This window comes from Ascaphus truei, chromosome 2, assembly GCF_040206685.1.
Source record: "Ascaphus truei isolate aAscTru1 chromosome 2, aAscTru1.hap1, whole genome shotgun sequence".
In the NCBI taxonomy this organism is placed as follows: Eukaryota; Metazoa; Chordata; class Amphibia; order Anura; family Ascaphidae; genus Ascaphus; species Ascaphus truei.
The window spans coordinates 92,399,306-92,425,712 of record NC_134484.1 but is presented as its reverse complement, the minus strand read 5'-3'; the positions used below and the strand labels follow the sequence as shown (position 1 = coordinate 92,425,712).

At 39.4% G+C, this 26,407-nt stretch overlaps 1 protein-coding gene across 4 annotated transcripts in view; it reads left to right on the top strand.

Moving 5' to 3' along the window:
- Positions 1-26,407, top strand: part of HNF4G (hepatocyte nuclear factor 4 gamma) — a 143,127-nt gene that overhangs the window by 82,998 nt on the left and 33,722 nt on the right. For 3 of the 4 annotated variants that reach the window (XM_075583171.1, XM_075583187.1, XM_075583165.1), the window contains exons 2-4: positions 8,196-8,367; positions 12,280-12,374; positions 22,356-22,462. In XM_075583171.1, the coding sequence (XP_075439286.1) occupies positions 8,222-8,367; positions 12,280-12,374; positions 22,356-22,462 (348 nt within the window). In that variant the 5' untranslated portion in view covers positions 8,196-8,221. Of the gene's footprint in view, positions 1-5,310; positions 5,377-6,220; positions 6,283-8,195; positions 8,368-12,279; positions 12,375-22,355; positions 22,463-26,407 lie in introns of all 4 variants that reach the window. The other variant, XM_075583179.1, reaches the window with a different exon arrangement.

The following is a 26,407-nucleotide window of genomic DNA, read 5'->3' as shown; positions in this document are numbered from 1 at the left end:
AGTAGAGGCTGCTGCCATGATGTTAAGCTAGAGTTAGGACAGCTTTGCTACTGTATGGGGTTCTCTGTATTAATATCATATTTTACATTTGATTTAGTCAATATACTTGACATTTGTGATGTTGAAAGTGCACATTGAGAAAATTAAAGTTAGTACATACAGTAGATGCACACAAATGCAATATAATTTGTGATATCTCTGTGCTTCAATTTTATTCCACAAATTCAATTTGCAATGCTTAGTACATACGCCCCTTAGTGTCTTCTGTACATATGATGGTCACGTATTTTGCTCAGTGTATATGAAAGAATTGGTATTGTTATCACATTAGAGGCTAATAATTAACTATGTAACATACAAAATAGTTATCTAGTGTAAAGTTTAAGAGGCTTATTCTGCAAGCACTGCATACTACGATGATAAGAGCTTCTCTCCAAAAAGTATCACTAAAATATTAATTTGGTTAGCTTTTCATTTTGTATTTTTTCTTTGTTTTTGCAAAGTTAAAAAGATGAGTGCTCTTAAGTGTGAAATCTCCAGTCTTGGATTGTCTTCTTTAGTAAGTGAATCTCATACAGTATACAGTAATTACATTATTTTCCTTCTTGATAAGAGACAATATTGTACTAATTGCAGGTGCGATGATTAGTTCAGAATCATTTTGGACTCTATCTGATTTATGGTAAATACAGATAGTGTCAAGTTTGAACAGCACCTGAATAGATTTTAAGACGGTATTGTGATGTATATATAAATTGATGGACTTTCACAACTTCATGGTGACTTAGTAGTAAACTCTTAAAGTGTGGGTAAATGAACAGCTCAGAGAATTGTTTTTTTTTTTTCTTTTTGATAATATTTGCAAAAACAAAATGATCAAAACTGGTTCATCAAGAGCTAACAATTGTTTGTTCGCAGAGGCGGTTGCATCAACTCAGACAGGGCACAGATCTTTTTAATACTAAAAAGTGGGAAAAGGTGATGCACCTAGACAGAGGTTTAGATGCAGGCCTTTGTAATACTATAATAGGTACTGTAACTACTACCTACTGCATCCCACAGTCACCTATGAATCTCAAGTGTACAGTATATGGATGGAACACCTCCAAAAAGAATAACAGTAAACTATCAAATAAAATTGGCTCCCGAGCTAGAAATGAAAAGAAAAGATACAAAAGGCTATATTTAAGAAGTAGCGTTAAGGCATAAGGCATTTTATGGCACATTCTCTTTAATGGGCCATATGGTGTCTTTTGACTTAGCACTACTTAGTAAATATGGCCCATATTTTCTTACATTTTTATGTTTTCTTTTTTAAATATGACATTTTGTTGACAAATTACCAACAGTGGTACTGGTATTTGCAATCTTCCTGGGCCATGGAAGCCCTGTATACTGTAGGTATTGTATATGGAAGAGTACTGATTAGTCTTATGACTGCATATCATAACTAATTTTACTTGTCACCTGCTTTATTTTCATCTTGGACTGGGAAGCATCACTATACATTAGATCAGTTGAGAGCTGCCCCTTGCCAAGGAGTCAAGGTACACACTGTTTACTAGCAGAGTCATCTTGTTTGCATGAAGGCTATGGTGCAGCTATGCAAAGGTACTGTAGTAAATAGCAATATTATCAGGGGTGAAAAAGCTAACATACATTGTTAGGGCTGAATTGGTTGAAGGCCAAAATTAATCATTAACAAAATGACTACCGTAATATCATTAGAATCTCAATAATTTGTTTACTTTTTGCCCTTTGTTTTAAAGTAGCTCACGTAACATTATTAACAGGTTGATTTGTTGTTTTTATAGGTGTTATTAGTCTGTACATTTTAAAATAGGAAATTGTGTGCTCTCCAGTGTGAAAGATGGACTTAATGATGCAATACCAGCTAGTTTGCAAAAAAATTTTTTTTTTTTAAGACAATGTAAGAAGGTTATTTTATTCCTTAAATCTAATCATACAGTTCTTCCTAGGTGCATTCCCCCTACTTGTTTTCACCCTTGTCCTTTTGTTTTTTTTTATTTTAACAACATGGGGTATCTGGAGCTGAACCACATTAATTTCAGCTCTGAAGACATCCTGGTTCCAGAGATACTTACCAGGGAAAGTGCCACCTGTAGCACACCCTGCAGGGGAAACAAAATGGTGGTGTGAAGCTCTCACTTTACGCCACATGACAAGGAGACCCAAAGTTGGGCTCTCTATTTTTGTTCTTTCCCTCCTTGCACTATTTTTACGCTTTTACATAGTGTTTACTATTTTAGGTCCCCTTACCTATTGGTTTTCTTTTTCTTTCCCATCACCTTTTGGATTCCTGTCCCATAACACCCAGTCCATTTGTCACATAACCACATGCCATTTGACAGTTATGGAGATGAGCCATTGTTTGAATCTGAGCTTGTAGAGGATGTTCCAGTGAATATGGACAACAATCCGTAGAAGGGCAGTGGTGGGGGTTAAAGTAGAGAAAGATGTATTTCTTGCAATGTATTTTTTAATATTGCGTAGAGGAGACATTACATGTGTGTGGCTAGAGTTGCGCAAATGTCTTCATTTTTAACTTGCTATATTTTTTAGGTTTTTTCCAAAAAATTTCATTTCAGTGACATTTTCACCAAATGATTGCAAAATGTTTTTACTTTAACCAGAATTTTGCACAAGTGACATTATATAAGGCGCCATATGAGCCAATGCCGTTTCTTATGTGGTGGAATTTGTAATGTACATTTACTTTTAATGCTTGACATTTTTTTTAAAGAAGTTTCTCGTTTTCACTCAATTATTCATGAGAAACAATTAACCGGTTTTGTGAAATTCCATTAAAAAAAGGCACTCCTTATCCATTTTACACAATCTTTACACTCTGTGATGTACAGTACATACAGTACCTGTACCTTACTGATAGCTATCTTTTAATCAACTCTTTATTGTACAACACACACTATGGGGCCAATTCACTAAGCTCCGTTAATTTGCGCTGAAATGGGTTACATTGCTAAGGCTTCTCAGCGCGTTTTCGGCCTGCCTTGCCAAAAAGGGCCATAGCACGCGAGCACCTTCTTTACCCCCTGCTATCGTGCTTAAAGTTAGATAGCACGATAACTGATATAAACCAAGCAGTCTGTAAGAACTGCATGGAGACGCTGCGCCTCAATGCACGGCTCTTACAGGTGATCATGCTGTACAAATATGATTTTTAATATAAGTGTACATGTGCAGGGGGTCTCCTGAGCTGAACCGCATTGGTTTGAAGTCCGGGGACCCCCTACTTCAGGAGATACAGGCCCCGTTATGGGATGCCGGTATCCCCTGTAGAATTTAAATGTCCCGGTCACGTGACGCAGAAGCTTTCAAAGTGCAGGGGATACCGGCACCCCATAACGGGGCCTGTATCTCCTGAAGTAGGAGGTCCCCGGACCTGAAACCAATGCGGTTCAGCTCAGGAGACCCCCTGCACATCTACACTAGTATTAATACACCAATACCAATAAATAATAATTCATTACCATAGCGGATAGCCGCTATGGTAATGAAGCTGCATTAATGTACATTTTAATAATAGTGTGCGGGAGCAGGGGGTCTCCTGAGCTGAACCGCATTGATTAATGGCTCAGGGACCCCCTGCTTCCTGAGTTACAGGCCCCGGTATGGGGCATCGGAGGCCAGTGTCGGCGCCATCTTTATAGCGTCCAAGACGCGACGTGGGCTCTATAAAGATGGCGACGACACTGGCATCCGATGCCCCTTACCGGGGCCTGTAACTCGAGAAGCAGGGGGTCCCTGAGCCACAAATCAATGCGGTTCAGCTCAGGAGACCCCCTGCTCCCGCACACTATTAATAAAAATACATTAAAGCAGCTTCATTACCTTAGTGGCTATCCGCTAAGGCAATGAAGGGGTTAAGGCATAACATTGCAATATACAACACACATCCCCCCGCCCCCTAACACATACACTACAGTAATGGGCAAAATTACTGTTATCCACATATGGATAATAATGCATTTGCCCGTGAAAAATACATTAATCACAATAAATACATTTTGTACTCACCCTTGTCCGACACCCTCATCTTCATCACCGTCCATGCCCTCCGGTGCTGAAAAATATACACAAGATTAAAAGAGAGCCAATCTAATGTCCCCTAACCCCTTAATCACCTTAGCGGTTATTAACCGCTACAGTCATTAAGGGGTTAAGCCACCTTGACCCGATACCCACCCTTCACCCATTTATTTGTACAGTGGCTTCATCATGTGTATATATATATATATATATATATATATATATAATATATATATATATATATAATCAGTGGTTGACAAATCACCAAAAAATCTACTCGCCACACAAAAAAAGCTACTCGCCACCTAGTACCAAACGTGTGCTGCTTGGGCCAATATTTACTCGCCCGGGGGTTAAATCCACTCGCCCGGGGCGAGCAAATGTATAGGTTTGTCGAACACTGTATATAATATATATATATGCATGATTAACCAATATACAAAGAAATGGTTAAGGATATACATGCCGAAATACAAATATCTCCAAATATCAAACAGCAACAAGCCAAATCAATATCTAAGAAATGCAAATAAAAACAATCAATTTGACAATGTGTACATGATACAATTAATCTGTGCATCATGTATACTTTGCCAAGCAATGGTCAAAATCAAATAAACTATTGCAAACAAGATACTGTACAAACCAATCATTAAATACAAACAAAGCAAATCAACAGAATTAAATGACCATCAATTAATTAATCCAATCTCAAGTCAATTACAATCAAAATCAATTACACAGTTCAAATCCTAAAAACAAACCATTCTGAAAAAATAATCTATGTCAAAGTAACCACCATTTGACTAAATCTAACTTCCAAAAATAAGCCAATTAAATAATCAATTGCAAACAGCCTTTAAAATAACCTTAGAAAAAATAACTTGTACATTACAAACACATTTTTACACAAAGTAGCAAATTACAATAAAAAAACATGAAAACAGGGCAAGCAAACATTATGCAAACAAGTTTTTATTATACCTGTATGTATGTCCATCTATAGTTTACATACATACATACAGGTGCAATAAAATAGCATAAAAAACAATTTAATAACATTACAAATAAACATACAATACATCCAGTGACTGTCCCTGTACGTATGTATGTCCAGTGACAGACATAAATTCAGGGCCAATAAATGGACATACAAAAAAAAATGGATGACATGAAAAAAATGCAAAAAAACCTGTAAAAGTAAAATAGCATACATTTCTTTGGTTTACTTACCATTAGATGAACGACTCACCGAATCCCGTTGAACTGGATGTGTCGAAGAAATAATCCAACAACAGGAACCAGGTAACCATAAAAAAATAAACCATTAAAATCCAAAAGTGTCTGTGTCTTCTTTCTTCTATTTGTAATCCATAGTGGGGGTCTTCATCTGTATCTTCTCCGTCTTCATCTGTATCTTCTCCATCTTCTTCCGGATCTTCTTATCTTCATTGGCCACGCTCTGCTGTTCTTCTTCTTCTGGAGGTCCTTCCTCCTCGGCATCTGGCTTCAAAATGAGACGACATAGGCTTTTATAGGCCTATGACGTCACAAATTTTAGTCATATGGTTCCCACGGTCCTGATTGGGCCGTGAAAACCATGTGATTTTGCCGGGGAAAAAAAATTGATGACGTCATTTAAAGGCAATGATGCCAGCCAATCAGAATGGCTGTGCTTCATTAGCCTTTAAGATGACGTCATCCAAACAAACATGGCCGGCCTCACATGGTACAGTAGCCAATCAGAGCGTGGGAACTCAATCCCAACTCTGATTGGCTCTAGTAGACCATGTGACAGAGGCTTTGCTTCAGCCAATCAGAGTTGGGATTGAGTTAACCATTTCTTTTTATTTTGGTTAATCATGTATATATATATATATATATATATATATATATATATATATATATATATATATATATATATACATACATATACATACATATATATACATATATATACATGATGAATATATTTATATGAATATATATATATACATGATGAAGCCACTGTACAAAGAAATGGGTGAAGGGTGTATCGGGTCAGGGTGGCTTAACCCCTTAATGACTATAGCGGTTAATAACCGCTAAGGTGATTAAGGGGTTAGGGGACATTAGATTGACTCTTTTTATTCTTGTGCATATTTTACAGCACCCGAGTGTATGGACGGTGATAAAGATGAGGATGGCCTTCATCGTGGGTGCCGGACAAGGGTGAGTACAAATTATTTTATTTATTGTAATTAATGAATATTTAATGAGCAAATGCATTATTATCCATATGTGGATAATAGTAATTTTGCCCATTACTGTAGTGTATGTGTTAGGGGGGGGGGGGAGTTGGTATTGTTTATTTTTTGGGGGCACACCATTGGTACCGCCGGCCCGTGGATGTCCGCGGGGAGCCCCGGACGCCCGTGGATACCCCCGTGGACACCCCCGTGGACACCCCATGACACCCGCGGACCCCCAGGGACCCCCGTAGTCCCGTGGGAATCACCCGGGGACCCCCGCGGGCCTGTTGTATGGATGGTGTGCCTGCAAAAGGGTAAACAAAGACATTTTTCTAAGTCCAGCTCCTTTTGCGCCTGCCTTTAGCTGGCGCGTTTGTCAGGCGTGTTTTTTAAGGCCAGTTCACTTAGCGCTGCTTAGTGAATCTCATGTACTTGCAAAAATCAGTGCAATAGCCTGATCGTTCGCATTTTGCGCCGAGGGCTGAAAAAAGCCCTTTTAAGAGCGATAAAGCGCAGTTATCACTGCTTAGTGAATCGCACTGCAGCCTTATCGGGCTTAAAGGGTACTTTGCGCTCTTAAAGCCACTTAACGGAGCTTAGTGAATCGGCCCCTATGTTTTTTGTTTCTTGTTTTTTTTATATGGTTTTTAAGAGAATTTCATGTAAAAAGGGGGCAGAGACTTAGGACACTAATTGAATGAAAGAAAGGACTATAGAACACTTACACCTTCTCAAAGCCACTCTCAGACTGCTGCTTTAAGAAAAAGTTGTGAGCAGCACAGACTGCTGCTTTAAGAATGTGTACATGTTCTATAGTTCTTTCTTTCATTCCTTCTCAATTTTCTTTCTTCCATTGTCACACTTTAAACAGTGGTAATTTAAGGGTAGAAAATACTGTACCTATTTTTATTCAAGTTTTGAGGATAACAGCTCAAAGCTTGAGACCTCTACAATCGGGAACCATCATAGGTCAAAAAATGACACTATTGTCAATATATTATTTGATGAAAAATTCAGAATGCCATTAGTTTTGTGATTCAAACAACTTTAAAACTTGTTCAAACCTGCAGATAACTATCAAGTGCTTGCTGGCAGTTATTTTGTAGAAAATGATTTGGAACTGTTTCTTAAGTCTGTCATACAGTATACTATTGTTACTTTTAACCTAAAAAAAAATCTCTTGAAACTGGTAAAAAAACATAGAACCGTGATTACTACAACAACATTTTAAAAAATGTGAAGCCAAATCTGACTTACTTTTCCCACTTCCATCGCCAGAAAAAGATTATACTCTTCAAACTCTAACACTTTCTTTTCATAACCGATGAGTTGTTCATGTGGTAATACAAAAAAACAAAAAGGCATTTTAGATCTGTTGAATTTTACCCATGATTCAAGATCAAGCTACTGTATCTCACATTTTTGTTCAAAAGTAACCTATACATTTTTTTTTGTTTAAGCATGCAAAAGGTAAATATTTTGCTTTTGAATTAAAATATTTTATTGACTCAAATACTGGAGAATAATGTCATTGTGTTTATATTTTGTCATTTATCTCTCATTCCTAATCTAAAAAGGAAACTTCCAAAGCTTTGCATCAATGATAACAACTAATAACATTATACTGTACAAAGATAAAAACATTGAATTTAAAGCAATAATTTTTAAAGTGTTAGTATATTAAGAAATGTGTTATAGAAAGACTTGGACACTTTAGATATGACACTAAATGGTAGATTTTGTTTTGCAATTATGCATGTTATTATATATTGAGAGTAAAAACTGTAGCTGATAGCGACCAGTAATGTATCAGTGCATGAGTAACTTTCCAAATTATTAGTGTATAAACCTTTATGTCTTAATTGCTATCTATTATTGTTCTTTTTTTTTTAGATAATTCCCCAGGAGAACCAAACAACATGAATGCAATTGACAATGGCATCAATAGTCTGTGTTCAATATGTGCAGACAGAGCTACTGGCAAACATTATGGTGCTTCAAGTTGTGATGGATGCAAGGGATTCTTCAGACGTAGCATTAGAAAAGGCCATGTTTATTCTTGCAGGTAATTGGATATTTACTACAATATTAGACTGAAAGCATTTTTGTATTGCTAAGTAGTAAATACTACTATGTTCCTGTACTTTTTTTTTTATTTGTCATTGTACCACATTTAACAGTTAATTCCTATGGAATGTTTGAAGGTTCATTTAAAATACATTTTGCTTATGAAACTGCCACAAGAAAACAAAAATCCAAGGAAAACCTGGCACGGTCTGACGCGTGTACCTGAAATATTGATGATGATACAATTGTTTTATTGTGTTATTGTGTTAGTTCCACTGCAAATGAGAAGGTATGTTTAAGTATTCTAAGAATAGAACACTATTAAAAAATGCCTATTGTCACTGATGTTCAAACCATAATCACACACCAAAAAAAAGAAAAGGCTTCAGGAGTTTAAAAGAAAATATTTATTGTTTTATTTTGAAAGTTTGTATCTTATTATTTTTGATAAGAACTTTCCATGAAATGAAGTGGGTCTTTTAATTATTCAAAATGAGTAATTTTATGTGTGTCATAAATAGTAGCTTAAGGTGATTGCGATAAATATACAGTAAGTTGGTGTTTTCAGCAAATTATATACTTTACTGCAGCGTTTCCCAAATGGTGGGTCGCGACCCGGCACCGGGCCACGGAACCAAAATTGCCGGGTCGCAGCGAGGCTGGCCGCGCGGTGTCGTCCCCCGCACCCCCTCCCTCCCCCACTTGCTCAAGTTAAAAAAAAAATGGCGGAGATTCCCCCGCGGTGCGCAGGGCAAGCAGGGTCTCCCCCCCGCTCCCAACGTGGGACGGAGGAGGAAGTACCAGCTCCTCTGTGGCCCGCACGTTACGTGGGACGGAGGGGGACGTACTAGCTCCTACTGCGGCCCGCTTCCCCCCGTGGCCAGCTTCCCACGCTCCCCCCTCCCGAGCCCACCTCCCGCGCCCCCAAGCCCACCTCCCATCTCGGGCAGCTGCCGTGGGGATATCGGGGGCAGCAGGGGAAAGCGTCCGGTGGCAAGGTAAGTCACCCCACCCTGTCACCCACCCAGTCACTGTCACCCACCCAGTCACTGTCACCCATCCAGTCACTGTCACCCACCCAGTCACTGTCACCCATTCACTGTCACCCAGTCACTCTCTCCCACCCACCCAGTCACTGTCACCCACCCACCTACCCACCCAGTCACTCACCCACCCAGGCACTGTCACCCACCCAGGCACTGTCACCCACCCACCCAGTCACTGTCACCCACCCAGTCACTGTCAAAGTCACTGTCACCCATCCACCCACTGTCACCCACCGACTCAGTCACTGTCACCTAGTCACTGTCACCCAGTCACTCTCTCCCACCCACTGTCACCCACCCAGTCACTGTCACCCAGTCACTCTCTCCCACCCAGTCACTGTCACCCAGTCACTCTCTCCCACCCACCCAGTCACTGTCTCCCAAGGTCACTGTCTCCCAACCCAGTCACTGTCTATTGGTGCGGGAGATGGGTGCGGGGGCGGGCAATGGTGGCTGCCCAGTCGCTGGCGGGCAGGGGGAGGTGGTGGAGCCACCTGCTTGGATTGCCATCCTTTCCTCTCTCCCCCGCCCAGCCCTCTCCAGTCACTCACATCCGTCGCTGCCTGTAATTCACTGTGTGTGTCTGTGTGTGTATAGGGGAGAGTGTGTGTGTGAGTGTATCAGTGGCTGTGTTTGTGTGTATCAGTATCAGTGTGTGTGTGCGTATCAGTGTCTGTTTGTGTGTGCGTGTGTATCAGTGGCTGTGTGTGTATCAGTGGCTCTGTGTGTGTGTGTGTGTATCAGTGTCTGTGTGTGTGTATCAGTGTGTATCAGTGTGTGTGTGTGTTTGTGTGTGTGTGTGTATCAGTGTGTGTTTGTGTGTATATCAGTGTGTGTGTGTGTGTGTGTGTATCAGTGTGTGTGTATCAGTATCCGTGTATGTGTGTGTGTGTGTGTGTGTGTGTGTGTGTGTGTGTGTATCAGTGTCTGTATGTGTGTCTGTGTGTGTGTATCAGTGTCTGTGTGGGTGTGTGTGTAGCAGTGTCTCTATGTGTGTGTATCAGTGTGCATGTGTATCAGTGTGTGTGTGTGTGTAGCAGTGTCTCTGTGTGGCTGCGTGTGTGTCAGTGGCTGTGTGTGTGTGTGTGTGTGTGTGTGTATCAGTGGCTGTGTGTGTGTATCAGTGTCTGTGTGTGTGTGTATCAGTGTCTGTGTGTATCAGTGTCTGTGTGCGCGTGTGTGTCAGTGGCTGCGTGTGTGTCAGTGGCTGCGTGCGTGTCAGTGGCTGCGTTTGTGTGTGTGTAACTGTGGCTGTGTGTGTGTGTATCAGTGGCTGTGTGTGTGTGTATCAGTGGCTGTGTGTGTGTCTGTGCAGGCCAGCAGTGGCTGTGTCTGTGTGGGTGTCTGTGCATGGTCAGCGTCTGTGTTGGTCTGTCTGTGTGAGTGTCTGTAGATCAGTGACTGTGTGCGTCTGTGCAGGTCAGAGAGAGAATTGGGGGGGAGAGAGAATAGAGGGGATTGGGAGAATATATGAAATCTGTATGGACATTCATAACTGTTTTATTTTACCTATAGGCAATAAATTTTTTAGTGGGTCACGGAGGAGAAGTTCAAAAATAACCGGGTCACGGAAAAAAAAGTTTGGGAAACGCTGCTTTACTGTATCACATGCATTACCGTGACATGTCCACTCCTGGTCAATAATGCTATCACAGAAAATTAAGAAATATGGGGGTTATGTATCAAAGACTCCCAGTTTGAAAATGCGAGTGAAAAAACTGCACAAAAGTTTGCAAAAATTACAATTGCTTTCTATGGGATATTCCATTGATAAATATGGTGCAGATTTTTTGCTCCACTTTGTCCCTGGATTTTGAGGCTACAGACTTTAATATATGCCCTACTTATATGATTTACTTGGTACATTTTAGTAATAGTCATACAGTAACATACTGTACATTAAGACACAAAGTAATATAATGTTTACCTCCTAGTCTGTAGCTAATTGTTATACAGTATGTCACTATTTTTGTATAATTTTTTTATAGATAAAATAAATATTGCAAATGTATTTATGCACTTACAACCAAGTTTGGTGCAGCACTATTCTTTAATTTTCCATTCCAAAGATATTACCTTAGGCCAGTCTTTTGTCCAATGTATAAAATATATTAAAAAATAATCCAAGTTCGGTAATAAGGATCTCTGACTCTCCGTGGCATTTGTAAAGATTGGAAAGTAATGGTCTCTACCCCTACAGTCTAACCTCTGTTAGAAGAAGGGTGTGACTTTTTGGCCTAGACATCTCTAAAAGCTTTAAAGAATGATGAATAAAGGGATCTCCATTTGTTTCTCTTCTTGTACAATTCATGCAATAGTGATTATTTTGTGCAATGGCATCACAAAGTAAATCTTATTAGAAACAATTCAAAGCAATAATTTAACAGTGTTTAATATACATTGTATGCCTGTCTCCCTGTAATATTTTTTTTCTGTATCTACAGATGTATTCAATGGTATTACCCCCCCCCCCCCCTTTAACACAAAATGTACAGTAAAAAAAATAATGAAGTAAATATGACGTGTTAAGGAGATAACCATGCGTTAGCATTGCTCTCAATGCCTGCCGAAGTAAAACTTGCGATAATAACGCAGTATCACATTTACGGGTGCCATAAAATCTGCTATATTTGTATATCTCAAGGTCTGTTGACTGACTATGTTAATGTGATGGAAATGTTTGGCCAATGATAGGGTCCATTAGCCCTATTAGAAGAATTATCAACATTCTGAATTAAACTACATTGTTCAGCAGTGTGTTCTGTTCTTTAAAGATGTAGTGATTTTCCCACAAGGTTTAATAAAAAAAACCACTGTTTTGCTTTCCCCATTCTAATACATCTTCATTTGTTTGCATCCACTAGATTTAACAGACAATGTGTTGTTGACAAGGATAAGCGGAATCAATGCAGATATTGTCGTCTAAAAAAATGTTTCAGAGCTGGTATGAAGAAAGAAGGTAAATAGTTTGATTTATATACTGTAGTTCTCTGTCATTTAATTGGCTATCTCTAAGTGTTCTTCTATAAATGAAGATATTTTAAAAACAGTGCGAAAACCTTTGGAACATTGTATCATGTATGATTAAGGTGAACCAAACCTAAACATTCTAATCTACATATTCTGCAATTCAAATTGGATCCCCCTAGATTCGAATTCTATATTTTATGGATTAGTACTGACATTTGATTATTGAAATAGTAGGGGAAAAAAATCCCTTATCATCCTGAATATGATATTTCTGCTTGCACTTGATGGTGATGTGAAGTACTGTATACATTGGAAATTCCTCAGTCTATGAAGCAAACATATTTATCATCTATATTTGTATTGGTTGTATATGGTTAATACTGGAGATATATATATATATTATTTATATATATACATTTTTAGTGATTTTTCCTATTCAGAAATATTCATTTAAATTATCATTAATAATATTTTTGCACTATTTCAACACTTCTTATTTGGCGCTACTACATATATATATATGAAAAAGAAAAGGGAGTGAAGTAGCGCCAAATAAGAAGTGTTGAAATAGTGCAAAAATATTATTAATGATAATTTAAATGACTTTGAGAAAGTCACAGCACGTGACGAAACGCGTTAGGGAACGGAACTGCGTCATCACGCAAGCGCATGACGGGCCGTATCGAGCGCTGATACACATTGCGGCCAGCAGAGATTGGAGATTTTCCTAAAACTCAAAGACTGCATCATTGATTTTAAGGAGCCTTTCTACTCATGCACCAGAGAACATCTACCAGCAGCTTCAAGTGAGATTTGGACTGCAGGGTCTGGAGGCTGAGTGATCAGAGTTGGCGGTGATATATTTCACACACTGCTTGATTTTAACCTACCCTTGTGAGTGGATCTTCCTCAGGGCAAGTGTGTTGTTAATGCACTTTATTTACTTCATTATTGCGGTGTGCTGTCTCTTTGTTACCTGGATTTCCCTGGTTACCCTGTACATGTGTCTATATGGGACGAGCATCTGCCTTCATTTGAGAACCCGTGAGTGCAAACTATTTTTCATTGACTATATATATATATATATATATATATATATACATATATATATATATATACATATACATATACATATATATACATATACATATACATACACATACACATATATATATATATACATATACATATACATATACATATACATATACATATACATATATATATATATATATATATATATATATATATATATATATATATATATATATATATTGTGACAGAAACCAGGGTATGGTAATAAATTCCATATATAGGTCTCCCAGAATACGGAACAGTTTATATCCTGTTTAGGCTGAAAAGTGCAGCCTCAGAATGCATGCACTCCATCCCACAGTTTGGCAAGTGCTGGAACTGAGGGATGAGGGATCCAGACCAGAGTTTGTCTGCTGCCTGATTTCTGTCACCTGACCTGCTAGTTAGAAATCAGGTATTTAAGGCTGATTTCCTGGTTCCTCTTCCCTCTCCCCAAGAGACTGGAGGCAGGAAGGCTGCTGGAAGCAGAGAGGGGAAAAGCCTCTCCCCAAACAGGTTAAATAATTTTCTACCTTTATCAAATTGCAAAGTTCCTTATTTTTGTTTATTGGAAGCGGATAAGCCACCCCAATCCTAGTCAGGGTAAAACCTCAGTTAAATTATTGCTCAGGTGAGCAGGCTTTTGTTTTGCTTGTGTTTCTTGTGTATGCAGTGTGGCAGTCTCAGTGCCTGGGACTGAATAAACCAGACAGTAGCCTGTTTAAAGGAACAGCACGTTACGCCTTGTCATTTAACCTACCCTAAAAGACCGTGTTCTAACAGTCCTGGACAGACGGTGGAGCCCCGGAGTAAGCCGTTTGTCACAATATATATGTATATATTATATATCCAGTATTATATATATATATATGCACACACACACACTTAGTTGGAGATTTAATTTTCTCTTTAAAATGGTGAAAACAGTTCATACGGAAATGTTTAGAAAATTATTGAGAATTCAACACCAATACTGACTGATCCAAGCCCACTGCCATACAGTGTGTATTGTTTTATACCGCTATCTACAACTTCATGGTAACATAATTGATATCAACAACTAAAATCATTCAGATGCAACGGCCGTTATTCGAACAAATCTCGAAATGGATTCTCGAAATATGCCCGTGATCCTCACTCCCGGGGTCTGCCTTTCTGTAATAGACGCGCAGTAAGAGATAGGCGAAATCAGTCACTCTAACTGCGCACCCCTCACAGGCGATTGCAGGGGTTTTATTTCAATTTAAACATTACAGTAATGTAGCCGGGGCTGAACTGCATTGATTTCAAGTCCAGGGACCCCCTACTTCCCGAGATACAGGCCCCGTTATGGGGTGCTGGTATCTCCTAAGCATGGAAATGTCCTGATCACGTGACGCAAGACATTTCCATGCATAGGAGATACCGGCATCCCAAAACGGAAAACAGAAAGGCAGACCCCGGTAGGACTCACACAGCAGGGACCCCTGCTATGTTAATCTGATGGGCCATTAGTCTGCACCCAAAAAAATTGGGGGGTTTATCTCAACCTGCACGCGGCATAACCCAATATTTACTCAGGTAAATGTTCGAATAACGGCCGCTGCATCTGTATTCACTTTATTTCTGAACTAGGGTTATTTTTTCAGATTAATTATTCATTTAAAGACAGGTCCGAAATTCAAACTTTGCAAATCTTGTTCATTCAGAAGTTCGAGTCAAACTGCGGGACACATTTTTTAATCCATGCCAAATCGGAGCCAAAACGTCATCACATCAGTAGCATGTGATTCTGAGAGGGCATTTAAACACTCTACTAGTTTCTCCAATCGGTTCTGCTACCGACATAGAATCAGCAACAGAGTATTGAGTGTTTGAATGTTAATGTACTATCTCAAAACCTAGTAACATTTAAGTAGGAGCGCAGGATCCTCATATCCCCTTCCCATGATTTGATTTGGGCTCAGAACAGACACTGAGAGACGTGGAATAATATCATATATCTCATTGAGACTAATATGCGAAGACATTACTAAGCAGTACTTTCTACTAAACTGATACTTGGGTACTCATAGACACTGATACATATTAACTATCAGTGCCAGCAAATACCAACTCAGTCAACTGTGTGTGTTGAATGCTCTATACAGACGCACCTACTATCTTCCTTGCAACAGAAGCTTACAGGCATATACAGTATGATCTTAAACCATTTAATGCCATACTGGCTTTTATGCCACAATATACTGACTAGGCATACCATACAATGCTTCTACACTGACCACTGTCTAACCTAACAAGCTAATAAAGTATAATACAAACTGCTGCAAGCAAGTATTAAACATATAAATTATTTTGTTGGATAATCAGAGGACCATATATCTAGATACTGCTGCTCCTATCTACTAACCAAGCTAATTCTATACTAGGTAACTCTGGGGGACATTAATCTGAGCTCATAAGAGCCCAGACAGTCATAAGTACATAATACCTACTTCTACATTATAAAAAAGGTATTACATTTTAAATACTACCCTCGGTAATATCCCATTTTATCTGTGTGTAATTCACTGTACATATTATTATCACTTTATTCCTTTGTGTTTTATTAAACATTCTGACTTTATTTGAAAACATACCTAATAAAGGTTAAATATCAATAAATCTACTATTACAATTTTACTGCATAAGGGAGTGCAGCATACAGAGATCCTTGGTTCCTTTGATAATTATCTTTATAAATTCCTGTTTTGCACCTCTTATTCAATTGTTATAGATAAAATCACTTGCTGAGCTATGAGAGCTTCTGGGAATTATAACTACTTAATGAATTCGGCAAGATGCAAACCTGAATAAAAAACATCTGTTTTCACCTGGAAATGTCGTCATCATATTTGTATTTACATTTATTGAATAGCCCTCTAAGTGTCAGATTTGTAATTTGATATGCCATAAATAAGAAACTTAGTACAGATGTAGCAGATATTGTGTTGTTACACCTGTTAATGTGAAAATAACTCATAAAATAATATGTTAACTAATCAGTGCATTATCTCTTTAAATCATTGTTTTTAATAGCACTACTGTGTTAAACACACATCATGTTAACAGGAGCGGTAACATCTGCTAAATCTGTATGTCTCAAAAGCCAATTAGAACTTTCAACATGAAGAATTTGTTGTTCCATTAAAATGAATCACAACTTGTAAACAATCTATTCTTCTCATCGACTTTTACGGGGAAATCTATGTACTGTGTATGTACTGAGATTGGCAAAGGATTTCAAACTTTTAAAGATAAATTATTTTCATTACACATGTGCATGTAGGGTTGCCAGGTGTCCAGTATTGAACCGGACTGTCCTATATTTGGGCACTCTGTCCAGTAAAAAATGAGAGGAAATACTGGACATGTATGTGTATACTGGTATTAGCTCTCTGGACATAGTGATCTGACTGGCTTGGGGGAGGTGGGGGGGGGGGGCGGGGGCACGTGGGTAAGAGCAGGGCTGTTTCTAGGGGTCTGGGCAGCTTCTTCCATCCTGATTGGCTGCATTACTCATCAGCCTCCAATCAGGAGGAGGTATCAGGAGCATGGGGCAGGGGTCAAGGAGAGGAGGAAACATAACATCATGGAGCGTGTGTGCATCTCTCTCTCTTGAGCATGTGGCACATTCCACCATTGTGTCTAGTATTTTCGGAGAAGCCCCCTGCCAAACCTATAGTGCATGCTAATTCATGTACTGGAAATAGAAATAGTAAAGGCACAGGGGCCTATTCTATAAACTTCGAAAACCAACTCATTGAGGATTTTGAGCCGTTATCGCAAAATTTTGCTAGGATACTATTCAGAAAGCCTCAATGAGTTGGTTAAATTATGCGGGGCCAGCATTTTCTCGTGCTTTCTGGCTCCCGTCCAAACAATCGTCTGGGAGCCGGCAAGAAGCTCAAACTCGCAATTTTGATAAAATCGTACAATTCTAGTAGCCTCGATAATCTCATCAGGACTCTGAAATTGCGATTTTATCAAAGATTCTCCTCGCTAGGAAAAGCTGTCAAGAAGGGATGCGAGAGAGAGACTTAGAAAAAAAAATGCATTTTTCCTTCATCAGATTGATAGCGGCGGGTCTCAGGAGCTGATACACATTAATACCAGCACCGGAGACCCCCAGCATGAATCCGGTGCATGACAAATGCATTTACAGGCAGCTTCATTACCTTAGCGGCTAACCGCTAAGGTAATATAGAGTTAACTACCAGTGACTGATTTATTGTGGGTAGTGGGGGTGGGTGAAGGTGGTATTTGGCGCATGGAGGGTGGTTAAGCCCTGCGGGGGGTGGGGGAGATGGCGGGAGGGGTTAACTCCTTCATTACCTTGTATATATATCATATATAAGGTTAAAAACAGATATTTCTGGTGTGCAAAAGACTTTATCAGAATTATCTTCTCCTAGTACATTGAGGAAGTCGTTTACTGTTAATTATAGGTTGTTTGGTGGATGGTGCTTCACCAATGTATGCTCTGTTTGTAAGTATAATATATTCAGAGTATTGTCCCAATGTCAATAATGACTGTAAAATAACAGCATTCACTCTGAGGAGATATAGGAACCCAGTGGTGCCCACCTGGCTACCACATAGATTAGTCCCTTAGTAAGTATAACCTACCCACAGGGTATAGTGAATATAGCCATAAACACTGAAAAGGTAAATACAGAGGGGCTTATGCCCTTTACCTGACAGTGATATCCAGACAGGACAGATTCTCCAGCGTGCAATCCTCAATAGTAGCGATCAGATTGTATGGAAGTAAAGGAGCACAGCATCCGCGTCGTCAGAGTAGAAAAATAGATGGGGCAACTCCAAATATAGAAAAAATGTATTTATTGCACAATCAGCTTGACAATGGAAGTATTGGAAACACACCAACGTGTTTCATCCAGTAGGACTTTATCAAGGTGTGGGGTGATAAGCTTAAACATAAATTTTATAGGGTAAAATTCGCACCAAAACCGGCATTGGGATGACGTCATCAACATGCGTCCCGAAATCGGGTCGCATTGGCGATGTACCATTTCCATTGGTTGGTCATGTCAGCTGACATAATATTGAACAAAACCAACTTTAATCAATCCAGTGATATAAACAATAACAAAAAAACAATAACAAACAATGTGAATGATTAAAAACAATACTTACAAAACGTATAATAATGTAATCGGCCAAGTAAGCATATACTAGTGTAAAAAAGCATAATCAGTAACTTGTATCTCTAAATAATACAGAATATAAAATATTATAAATCTAATGAGATCTATATAAACAGATCCAGCATTAAGTATATTATATACTATTCCATAATAATATTAATATGCCCACACACAGCCTATAATACCCTTCTCCTATACTCAAAGAAGAACAAACAAAGGGATATCACATATTATATGAGACTAATCAGGAAAACTTCAATGAATTATGAGGTATGGTTATTCATCTTGATGTATTAGTGACATATACATCCCAATGAAAGAATTGCACAGTAGACACAAATAAATTATAAAATAATCAAGGGGCATTCACTCCTGTGATAAAACAGAGCACTATATTATGTGAGAAATCAAACAATTATGAGTAACATGAATCACAGGAGTGAGTGTCCCCAATAATATCAGACATGCCCAAAACTTAGTCCTCAGACAGGATGAGAGCATATCCTAATGGCCCCATGTCTATAAAGAGCATTCCTAGGCTAGCAAAAATTGACCTATGTCTATAGAGAAATGAAGAAATATAGATGATAAGAAAAGCACAGGGTGTAAGATGATATCATCATGTACAGAACATGATAAATAACAGATATCATAAGAAATGGAAAGATCCCAATCAATATTCATCCCGTGAGGCACTCTGCTTCTCAAGGTTAAAATACAGAATGCATCACGTTTATCTAACTGCTGGGTTCTATTCCCTCCCCTAGGCAGAGGTGCAACATATTTTATGCCCTGAAACTTGAAGTTAGCAGGGCCACCTCTCATACAATTACTAGTAGGTGGGGTGATTGAGATCTCCCCTAGATATACGTCTTAGGTGCTTCATTATTCTTATTTTCAGACACCTGTTGATCCGACCTACGTACTGACATCTGCATCCACATGTTATTAAATAAGTGACAAAGGATGAGCTGCAGTTAATAAATGATGATAATTTGTTACTCATTCTAGTTATAGTGGAGCTGAACGAATTAGAGGGATTCATAGTACTACATATTTTGCATTTATTGCACTTGTAAGAACCTATGGGAAGAGTAGGTCTATCTGTCACCCCTGATCTAAATAGGCTCGGTGACAGAGAGCTGGCTACTGTTCTAGCTTTTGTGAAGACCACTTTGGGGCCCATAGGAACAATAGATTTAAGAACAGGGTCCAGAGAAATAATCGACCAATATTTCCTCAATATCTGTTTAATCTGTTCACCTTGGTTACCATAAGTGGTTATAAACAAAGGACATTCATTGGGCAAAGGTTTCTTAGGGGATCGTTTAAGAAGTTCCATTCTATCTATAGTGGAGACCTCCCTAATGGATCTAATGAGGTCCTCATGATTATAGCCCCGCTCAATAAACCGATCATAAAGATCTTTGACTTGGATATTATACATTTCTTCTGTTGAGCAATTGCGCTTCAAGGGCATCAGTTGCCCTTTTGGTATGCCCCTTATAAGGGTCTTGGGGTGACAGCTGTTCGCTCTTAAAAAAAGCATTCCGTGAGTTAGGTTTGTGATAAGTATCCGTTTGCGATAATTATCCGTATGGATATTCAGGGAATTATCGACATAAAGATATAAGTCTAAGTAATGTATGTGATGATAATTAAAGGTATGTATAAAGTGAAGGTTGTAATCATAGACATTAAGTGTATTAATAAAGGATAATAGTGTACAAACATTACCCTCCCAAATGAATAACAGGTCATCAATAAAACGCCTATAAAATAAGATGTGCTCCCTATAAATGTTCATATCTCCAAACATGTGGAACGACTCCCATCACCCCATAAAGAGGTTGGCGTATGAAGGAGCAAAGCTTATCCCCATGGCCGTTCCACGTGCTTGGAGATAATGAAACCCATCAAATAAAAAATTATTGTGGGTACGAAGAAAAAGGATAGCATCCAAGATAAAAGTGACATGTTCTTTCAAAACTAAAGTAGCCTCACATTTTTATCTGCTCTGTAACTGTTACATCCATCCATAATATATATTATCTCTAACTGCATGCTATATCTTGCATATAATGTATACCCTGTTCACTTATGTAACTTTATTTGTAACCATGTACTGTATTATTTGTCATCTTAACTCTATGCCTAGGACATACTTGAAAACGAGAGGTAACTCTCAATGTATTACTTCCTGGTAAAACATTTATAAATAAATTATTATACATTATAAATAAAACATTTATAAATAAATAAATAAATAAAATAAAGACATACATACATACATAATCCCACAAAATGGAACAATCATGCCTGTGAAAGTATATCTGTATATATTTGTGCCATTTTTCTTACCGTTTTTCTTACAGTATAAGTGCATACTGTATTTGCTATTTATGTACCACTTCTCTCAATGTTACAGCACTTCTGTGTTAACAAGCACAGGATTTTCATGGCTATATTTTGTGGCCCATGTACAGAGATCATACAGTATTTGCATTTTTTTGTGTTTCAACATTTTAGTTCTAAAAAGTAATACAGACCTCATATATGTGAAGGCTTCATACATATGATGCCCAATTCATTATTTGAAAGTAATTTTGACACATTGCATCATGTACCTGATTGATATAATTAAGACAAAGGTATGTTTTTTTTTATTTACAACTAGTGTTAGGAAATATTAATTATTGCTTTAGTAGCATACAAAAATAGCCATACTCTGAGAAATAATATATTTTGTTAACCTACAGATGTAGCAAAGCGTAAGCTTAGCATGTCTGCAGCCAGATGCGGTCCCACGATGATTGCACAAATCCAGATAAAACACTGCAGGGATTTTTATCCGGAAAAAACATGACCCCAGCAGTGCCGCTGTCACCAGTGCCACCATGGTTGATATATAGCAACTTAATTCTGTGCTAGTACTATTATTTTTGGGGCTTACACCAAGTTGAACTTGGCAGATGATCTTGACGCACTTTGTACATTTTTTTGGGCGCACTGAGATAGTCTTCTTTGGTACATTCTATTGACATTTTTATGCCTAACGGTGCCTATTTCTGTGCACCCCAAAACATTTAAAATGTATTTTTGACATGGATGCCACAAATTGAAAAGTGTCAGGTTATTAGTACATACAGTAGTTGCACAAAAGTGTAATTTAAAATTAGATTTCTGTGTGCCAATGGTGTGCAAAAAATACATTTGTGACACTTAGTACACAGGCACCTTTGTGATCCCAAAGCTTAAATGTAAGGATGCCTAATACATCTTTGTCTTTATGAGTGTAATTGTTTAATCATCTTACATAGTGTGCATATGTTGAACAAAACAGATGTGATCAGTAATTATAATTTAAGGTCTGGATTGGCCAAAACCTCTGAGTAATAATCATTAGTACATAATTGCTTTATTCCATAAATAGCAAATAATATACCCGTAGAAGTAAATTTGTTTTAGTGCAACTTCATACCCATTATCTAAGACAGAGTTATTGTGCCACAAATACTGTAATTTGGTTATTTATCGTGCATATTACTGAGGGTTGTTAAATGTAATTCTGAATTAACACCATCATCTACAGTACTTTCTTTGTGCAGTTTCAAGCTTTTCTGGGTATCTGATTTCTAGTTGTCTAGATAAGTACAGACTAATTTAAAAAATGAATTCATGCATTAAATAATATGTTTCTTTTATAGCTGTTCAAAATGAAAGAGACCGGATAAGTACAAGAAGGAGCACATTTGAAGGAAGTAGCATTCCCTCCATTAACACATTATCACAAGCAGAAGTTCTCTCTCGTCAGGTACAGAATATAATCATGATAAGTAAAGTACTGTGTGTCACCAATTGTTCTTTTTTTGAGTATATTTTCTAGTTGGTTTATATGTTATGTATATGTATATATATCCTGTGATATTATTTTGAAAAACAGTAGTTATAATACATCGTTTTCATCATCATCATCATCATCATCATCATCATCATCATCATCATCATCATCATCATAGTAATAATAATATCTTAAATAGTTTGTCAATGGAAAATCAATGAAAAAATCTACAAAATGCGAATTGCCCTTTTTGAGATTGATCCGCTGAAATCCGCAGACCAAAGGTATTGTCCAATCCGCTGAAGATTCAAATTCGGCAAAAAAATGTGCCCTCCTCTTGGTACACTGTATGAAACCACAGATAAAATATGTATGAAACATTGTAATCTTTCTTCTTACGTTAGGAGCAAAGGCTAACACCAGCTAAACCTGGTGGATGTATTTGGTGCAAAGAGAGAGGGAAACAAGTTATAGGCACAACATTTGATACATCTATATTATAATAATATTGTGCTGACTCTCTCCTTCCATACTTCCTCCTATAACCACTTCCCCAAAATGCTCATGGTGCAACTGGAGTAACAAATTGAGCAGAGCCCCTTGATACATTGACAAACAGTTTAAAAAAAAAAAGGCAATTTGCACTAGTTTTGGAGCAATGCATCAGTTTGCCAAAACTTGATATGCCCTCTGTGCTTAGCAAAAAAAAAATCTAAAAATCTAAAAAAACAAGGCAAAGAAAAAAACAGAGACATAATGCATGAAGTACAATGATGTGGCAGAGAAAATAGAAAAACAAGGTAAAAAAAAGTGGGTAATAAAACAGTTATACAATCATGTTCGAGGGAAGGAGGCATTGTTGTTAACATTTATTGACTTTTCTGTCAAGACCTAGATAAAGTGAGCTTCATATCAACGCCTCATCAAACATCCTGCATCATACAGTATGTTGTAAAAGCATACTGTATATCATGATATCTGTGTTTCATAACAACATCAAATATAACATTAGAAAAACTTTCAGCAAAAACCTTAACTGAATAACAATGAAATGTCTAACTTGTGGTTTCAATGCAATGAAGTTGAGCTGAAGCCCAACTTAGCAACATGTATTGAAGTTGCAATGAAATTGAAAATAATCAACAAAATACAGCACTCTGAAAGTTACAATTTTTAGTTGTTTCAGAATCTAGGACATGTTTGATATACAGTATTTGCAAACACCAAACTAACAGTCACATTAACAATTGTCACAGAATATGCTTACTGTATGTTAGAGGAGTAATGTGAGTGGAAAGGGAAACGTACAACTACTGTATGAATACAATAAGTGCACTAAGCACTAAATGAGCCTTGCAACTTTTATTTTAAAATTTCCTCCTTGCTTATACATTTCACATTGCTCTAGAACAGCATTTCCCAAACTTTTTTTTTCCGTGACCCGGTTATATTTGAACTTCTCCTTCGTGACCCACTAAAATTTTTATCGCCTATAGGTAAAATAAAACAGTTATGAATGTCCATACAGATTCCATATATTCTCCCAATCCCCTCTATTCTCTCTCCCCCCTCCATTCTCTCTCTGACCTGCACAGACGCACAGTCACTGACCTACAGACACTCACACAGACAGACCAACACAGACACTGACCACGCACAGACACCCACACAGAGACTGCTGGCCTGCACAGACACACACAGCCACTGATACACACACACAGCCACTGATACACACACACACACGCAGCCACTGACACACACGCAGCCACTGACACACACGCACACACAGACACTGATACACACACAGACACTGATACACACACACAGCCACTGATAAACACACACAGCCACTGACACACACGCAGCCACTGACACACACGCAGCCACACAGAGACACTGCTACACACACACACACACACACACACACACACACACACACACACACACACACACACACACACACACACACACACACACACACACACACACACACACACACACACACACTGATACACATGCACACACACAGACACTGATACACACACACATACTGATACACACACACTGATACACACACAAAGACACTGCTACACACACACACACACACACACACACACACACACACACACACACACACACACACACACACACACACACACACACACACACACACACACACACACACACACAGCCACTGATATACACACACACAGACACTGATACACACACACACACACACACACACACTGATACTGATACACACACACACAGCCACTGATACACACACACACACTCTCCCCTATACACACACAGACAAATACAGTGAATTACAGGCAGCGATGGATGTGATTGACTGGAGGGGGGGGGGGGGGGCGGGGGAGAGAGGAAAGGATGGCAATCCAAGCAGGCAGCTCCGCCACCTCCCCCTGCCCACCAGCGACTGCGCAGCCACCATTGCCCGCCCCGTTCCCATCTCCCGCACCAACTGATTTAGACAGTGACTCAGACAGTGACTTTGGGTGGGTGGGTGGGTGGGAGACAGTGACTTGGGAGACAGTGACTTTTACAGTGACTAGGTGGGTGGGAGACAGTGACTGGGTGGGTGGGAGATGGTGGGTGGGTGGTTGGGAGACGGTGGGTGGGTGGGTGGGAGAGAGTGACTAGGTGACAGTGACTGGGTGGGTGGGAGACAGTGACTGGGTGGGTGGGAGATGGTGGGTGGGTGGTTGGGAGACGGTGGGTGGGTCGGTGGGTGAGAGTGACTAGGTGACAGTGACTGGGTGGGTGGGAGACAGTGACTGGGTGACAGTGACTGGGTGGGAGAGAGTGACTGGGTTACAGTGACTGGGTGGGTGACAGTGGGTGGGAGAGAGTGACTGAGTGACAGTGACTGGGTGACAATGACTGGGTGGGTGGGTGACAGTGGGTGGGTGACATTGACTTTGACAGTGACTGGGTGGGTGACAGTGACTGGGTGGGTGACAGTGACTGGGTGGGTGACAATGACTGGGTGGGTGGGTGACAGTGGGTGGGTGACAGTGACTTTGACAGTGACTGGGTGGGTGACAGTGACTGGGTGGGTGACAGTGACTGGGTGGGTGGGTGACAGTGACTTGGTGGGTGGGAGAGAGTGACTGGTTGACAGTGACTGGGTGACAGTGACTGGGTGGGTGACAGTGACTGCGTGGGGTGACTTACCTTGCTGCCGGACGCTTTCCCCTGCTGCCCCCGATATCCCTGTGGCAGCTGCCCGGGACAGGAGGTGGGCTTGGGGGCACGGGAGGTGGACTCGGGGGGAAGTGGACCGCAGTAGGAGCTAGTACTTCCCCCTCCGTCCCACGTAACGTGTGGGTCGCAGAGGAGCTGGTACTTCTTCCTCCTTCCCACATTGGGAGCAGGGGGGAGCCCCTGCTTGCCCTGCGCATGCACGCGGGACCGCGGGGGAATCTCCACCATTTTTTTTAACTTGAGCGAGGGCCGTGCGATCTGTAAAGTTGTGAGTATGTCTTCGTATTTGCTTTGTGACATTTTTGCCAACATTTTATCAGACAATTTTGCCTGGTTTGTGAATTTCATCAAAAATTCTCACAATTAGGGACTAAAATGAAAAAAAGAAGATTCAGACAATCTAAAACTGCAGAAAAATATTGTGTGTATCCCTGACTGTACCATAATCTTTGTTGTACAATCTAATCCTAGTTAAATCCTATAAGTGTATCCATCTTTCCCCCTCTCTCTGGGAAATGTGCTCCTATCAGTGTGTTCTGTGGCTGTTGTTTATACCTGTGAGGTAAACAGGAGGCAGGAGATCTCCACAATTGTTGTGGGGAGGACATCAGGACAGGCTCACAGTGATTCTTTAGTGGTCAGCGCCTCCAGTCCAAGAGGATACTGATAGTGCAGGACTATGGACACTTC